Here is a 5470-nt window from a genome sequence, read left to right as displayed (position 1 = left end):
CCTTCCGCCGCTGCCCCCAGCACCCAAAATCACCGCCGCCCCCAGTACCCAGAAGCGCCGCCGCCATGGCCGACGATGAGGAGGACCGGATCCCCTTCTTGTCTCAGTTCCACGCGCATCATCAGGCGTCGCAGGGCTCATCCGCTGGGGGGAATCTCGGGAGGGAAATGGGATTCTTGGATCTCAACCACAACGTCGACGACTTCCCGGAGTTGGGCACCAGCAACTCCTCTTCGACCAGTCCCCCGGCCATGGTCTTCCTCCTACTGGACCTGGTCGTGGGAGGCCCGTGTCTCAGGACGGAGGAGGCCGAGCCGGCTCTCACCTGCGTCCGTTCGTCGCCCCGGGCGCAGCTGCCGTTGAGGGAGGCGTGGTAGGGCGTGGGAGGACCGTGTCGCAGGTCACCGGACGCGGTGGAGGTCGAGCCCATGGGTCGTCGGCGGCCGGCAGTAGAGGAAAAGCTGCGGGGAAGCAACGTGTGTCGTCAACTGCTGCATCTTCAGAAGATGTCGATGAGAATGAAGGCTTTGAAGATGAAGATGAGGATTTTGCTTTTGGAGAGGTGTTAATCGTTTTGTTCTTATGAACAAGTGTTATGGACAAGTGTTGTTTTCTTATGTAATTTCTTTTATCTCAGTTGTTATGTACTCACTCTTATTCAGGTTCTTATGAACAAGTGTTAATCGTTTGTATGAACAAGTGTTATTTTCGGTTGTCACTATTCTGTAATTCGTTTGTATGAACAAGGGTTATGTGAACAAGTGTTTTATCAACTTATAAGTCCCTGTAAATAAACAGGTAAGGACTCGGGACTTATAAGTCTCTGTAAACAAACAGGTAGGGACTTATGACTTATAAGTTGAGACTTAAAAAAGTCCTGGGACTTATGAAACAAACAGGGCCTAAGTCTATGGCATCCTCCTGGGCCCTAGTTCCGTTTTTGGCATGGCAACATCCAGGCAACCCGGCCCGGCCCAACCCAAAGTAGCCACCATTATCCTCGTCAACCGATCCAATTTCCATCCCCATCCCAGCTCTCGACGACGGCCGACGACAATATGGATGTCGCCGTCGCCGCCGCCGCCGTGGTTCCCGCCCGGACCCCAGCCCTACGTCTCCCCGCATCCGCCACCGCCGCCTCCCGCCCCTCCTCCGCGAGGCCCCTCACCCCCACCGCCGGCCGTCCAGCTCGGGTCCTCTCGCTCGCCCGCCGCGCGCCCGTCGCCGCTGCCTCCCTCGGTAACTCTCTCACCGACCCTTGTCTTCTTCCCCTTCCGTTCCTTAAAACGCTGCCCGCCTTCCGTTAACTCACCTGCCCGTCCCGTGCCATTGGAGAGCAAACCGTTTCCAACCCCGCCCCAGCTACACTGTTGAGCTGCTGTGTCCAGCTCTGAAATTCCCTGTCAGTTCCAAATTACAAGTGTTATAACCATCACTATGCCCATTTTTACCCCATTGGAGTACTTCGGTTCCGAGGTCGGGCTTGCGCCGACATTAGGTAGTAGTTACTTCACCCGACCTGTACGCGGCAAGCAATTTATGGCCTCCAGTCATGGTGGAATGGGTCATCAAGGGACAAGGAACATATTTCAGTACCTGGTGAAGTAAATTAAGTTATCTAGCTACTATGGTGCTGAAGGTTATATATATGAACGATGGAGGCTCTAGTGTCGTCCTTTTTATCTCCAGATGTCGAGTTCTTTCCACAGTCGTTCTCTTTATCTCCAGATGTCGATTTATTTCCACAGTGATGTGTGCAACCAAGTGACCTTTTGCATTTTCTTCTTTGTTGCTGCTAGGGGTATCCCAAGATACAGGGGTCGCGATGCCCGGTGCCGACATTGTTACCCAGAACGATTTACTCATCGTTGGCCCAGGTGTGCTTGGGCGACTGGTAGCCGAGAAGTGGCTAAAAGTATGAATACCCGTGGCTAAAGAACCACTTTCTGACATCAACCTGTTTAACATAACCATGTTTCGGCTAATTAAGTACTCGACCTCGTCTTCTATAGGAACATCCAGGATGCAAAGTTTATGGCCAGACCGCAAGCACAGACCATCACAGCGAGCTAACCGATATTGGCATCATTCCCTCCTTGAAGGGATCCACTATCTCTCAAAAGGCTCCATATGTTATCTTCTGCGCTCCTCCATCTCGTTCTGATGATTACCCCGGTGATTTGAGGTAAGCAAGTGTGATTGTAGTTATGGCTCCATGCAGTAGATTTGGTACCAATCTCCAGTTTGTGGTCATTGCCTGACGTCTGCGCTGTTTGGGTTGAGATCTCACATCCGCGTGAAACTGAATTCTTTGAAGTATGGAAGTTTAATTGCTGATATGAACCTTAGGGCACATGAACGATGAACCATATAGTGAACATTGGTTAAGATGAACACATTGACATAATGACCTTCATGTTGATGTATGTATGTATGGTCCACGATGGTGGCGTTAAAATTGAATCAAGCTGGTAGACAATCCGAGACAATGGCTGGTCAGATATTATGGAGATGGTCACTGTAGCAGTGTAATTTAATCTGTAGTAATGGATGTGTCAGATTTAATACTGGCAATGTCAGTATCATAGTGCTGTACGGAGTAGCAGAGGGAAATGTGTGGTGTAACATGGTTGAGCCAGGACTTTCTGGTCTTTTGGTTATTTGTAAATAAATTAAGTGATTTTATCTTGATTCTAATACATCTACATATGTACATATTGCTATGGGACTTCATACTGCCAAATTTTTTATTTTAGTTAACTACTGCATTTTGGATGTGCACTCTGATTGGAACAACTAACTCCACCAGGCCCTTAAGATTTTATGATTTATACCAGAAACTGTTCTTCTATGCAATAAGGATCTGTTATTACGAGTAATATATGCAGATGGGTGCCACCAACCTCTTTCTGATGTCAACACACCACTGTGCATCATCACTTTGGTTAGTAGGATTTTTTTCCCATTGTTAATGAATTACACTAGCTTTGTAGGGAAAATGCAAAGTTCTGCATCTCAATGAACTGGTAGAAAGTAACTAGACTAGTTTCGCTGTGATACTTTGCAGTGTGCATCTATCTTATGCTAAACAGATTGCATATCATGGGCATGTGATGTATCCTCATTTCAGAAAATGCATGCAGAGTGGCTGCCTCAAATTGGAGTGGAGAAGGTTCTTTCCTGTTTACGTCAAGTACTGCTCTTTATGACTGTAGCGACAACAGATTGTGCAATGAGGTATTACTGCTAGACTGCATATTCTGCATAGATCATAGGTGTCTACCAGTTGTTGCTCTTTTGGGTGATAAAAGCTCCGCTAAATGAAAAGAGAAATTTACACGTCTAATATAGTATGCAACTTCAGATTTGTTATAGTTTGGGAGTACAAGCATTTCTTAGTTTATTTTTGCAGATGAAGAATTTCTTACCTAGAAACACACAACTAGCTCCTAATATTTTCTTAATTTTATTTTAATTGTTTTCACCATGTTTTTTCTCTTCATTGTGCAGGATTGTCCATCTATTCCAGTTGGCAGGGGTCCTCGTACTGATGTTCTTCTTAGAGCAGAAAATGTTGTTCTGGAGGCAGAAGGCTGTGTTCTCAGGCTAGCAGGACTATATATATCCTCCACCTATAAATATTGGTTATTTAAAATTGCAAGCATGAACACAGAGCTTTTATACTCCCTCCATACCAAAATATAAGATGTTTTTGCAGAGGTAGTACAATATAAGATGAATATAACTCATACAGTATTTCCTTGACTTAAACACACAAAATAGATAGAGGTGCTCACTATTTCTGGTTGAGGAAGGGAACACTGGACTCGCGACCAGACCATATTATCAATCAGATCCATTATGAGGTTAAATCATAGAAATTTACCCCAGATTCATCCTTTTATATTCTTTTTCAATCTTATCATAGCAAACGATCCTACTTTATTGATTTATCAAGCAAAGTACGTCAGATCAAACAAACAGAAACAACTTTATTGATTTATTAAGCAAAATATGTCACATCAATCAGCATCATGTGAGTTGTAATGTTATCTTATATATTCTCAGGATGCGGCATCTCTTGCAATTGCCATAATGAAAAAGAGACCTCGGGGTCGTATATTTTTGGGCTGTGACAATAAGCCTCTTTCCAGGTTAGTGCTAAGCTGCTTCTTTACATCAACTGGTATTCATCTAGCTCGATTCTGTCGGTGTGTCATGGCTCTACTGGTAGCTGAATGGGCAACTCATTCTTTCAATTAAAATGCATAAATTTGAACTTTGCAGGCAGGAAATAATGGACGCTGTTAACAAAAGTGGGAAGTTCGACACGGAATTCCAAGGTTTCACTGGTTAGTTTCGTTCCCGCTCCAGCGTGTGAAGTGTTTCGGTGCGCATATGTCACCATTTCTTGTAGTAATAATCTTGAATCCACCTTCTCTACAGGTACCAACGGTCCGTTGGGGAAAAGGATGGAGAATTCCAAAACCCGGGCCGATATCGGGTGGGAGCCCCAATACCCAAGCTTCACAGAGTTCCTCGGCGTCGACAGTTAATACCCGGTCGCACATGTTGAACAAATTCTTGTTACGCTGAGTGAATAGCAGCATCAAGGTGATCGTAGGGATGTGTCGTCGTACCACCGGGTTTTGTTGCCCCAGCACAGCAGTTTTAGAAACTTTGCAAACACTGCATAATAGTGTTGTAGCGGTGTATATTTGTTCTTTAGGTGGTCATCCTCCGTTAGATTTGCTGATATACTAGTCGCATTCGTCTCTTCGCCCGTTTCCTTTCGGTCCGATGCTCATTTTTTATCCACGTTTCCGAGCACGTTTGTTCTGAAAGTTTTTACCGATTTTGGTTTCCTGGTACAGCATGGCCTGAACTTTGGTTTGAGGTGCATTTTATAGGTCTTCATTAAAATGATTTGGTTGATACCAGTTGCTTTCCGTCAAACTGGTGGCGCCACTCTGAACTGAAGTTTCGTCGGAGGCCACGTCTGAAGTGGAATTCCAATGCCTCCAGACAGTGACACCCCACCAACAACACAATAAAAAAAACTTGAAAAAATAGGAAATTATTTATACATGAGCACTTGCAAAATTGCCACAGGAATGTGGTGGCAACCTTCCCTTTTTCTTTCCAACACCTGCAACTTGCAGCATGGAGTGTAGCGAAACTCTGTTTTTTTCTTTCCCTCTACATCTAGCACCTGACATGTGAGCCCCAGGAATGAAAGTGTTTACGCATGAACCTCTGCAAATCGCAACGGGAATGTAGTGGCAATCTTCCTCCTTTGTTTTTCAACTCTCGCAAGTTGCAACTGGAGTGTAGCGAAACTTATAGTTGTTTTTTTTTGCTGTTAGCCATCATCTGACGTGTGGGCCCCGGTGGCCATACGCCTGCCGACTGCCGTCCTGGGTGTTGGGCCGGCCTAGCCGCCCGCCCAGCTAGATAGCCGTGTGTTGCT

At 45.6% G+C, this 5470-nt stretch overlaps 1 protein-coding gene across 1 annotated transcript; it reads left to right on the top strand.

Moving 5' to 3' along the window:
* Positions 1 to 1005: 1005 nt before the first annotated feature.
* LOC119352810 lies at positions 1006 to 4858 on the top strand. Its single transcript, XM_037619392.1, has 9 exons — positions 1006 to 1239; positions 1800 to 1915; positions 2013 to 2185; positions 3144 to 3237; positions 3511 to 3621; positions 3777 to 3866; positions 4069 to 4154; positions 4288 to 4352; positions 4447 to 4858. The coding sequence occupies exons 1-9, from the start codon at positions 1059 to 1061 to the stop codon at positions 4554 to 4556; spliced, it is 1026 nt and encodes a 341-aa protein (XP_037475289.1). The 5' UTR covers positions 1006 to 1058; the 3' UTR covers positions 4557 to 4858.
* Positions 4859 to 5470: the final 612 nt, after the last annotated feature.

The sequence above is a fragment of the Triticum dicoccoides genome, chromosome 2A (genome assembly GCF_002162155.2).
Source record: "Triticum dicoccoides isolate Atlit2015 ecotype Zavitan chromosome 2A, WEW_v2.0, whole genome shotgun sequence".
In the NCBI taxonomy this organism is placed as follows: Eukaryota; Viridiplantae; Streptophyta; class Magnoliopsida; order Poales; family Poaceae; genus Triticum; species Triticum dicoccoides.
Note: the sequence above shows the minus strand (reverse complement) of the source record. Positions and strands in the feature narration are given on the sequence as shown.

Coding starts and splice junctions, on each gene's coding strand:
- LOC119352810 (XM_037619392.1), top strand. CDS start 1,059: ATGGATGTCGCCGTCGCCGCCGCCGCCGTGGTTCCCGCCCGGACCCCA. Junction 3,622..3,776: donor TCAGGCTAGCAGGACTATAT/ATATCCTCCACC, acceptor ACTTAAACACAC/AAAATAGATAGAGGTGCTCA. Junction 4,155..4,287: donor GACAATAAGCCTCTTTCCAG/GTTAGTGCTAAG, acceptor TGAACTTTGCAG/GCAGGAAATAATGGACGCTG.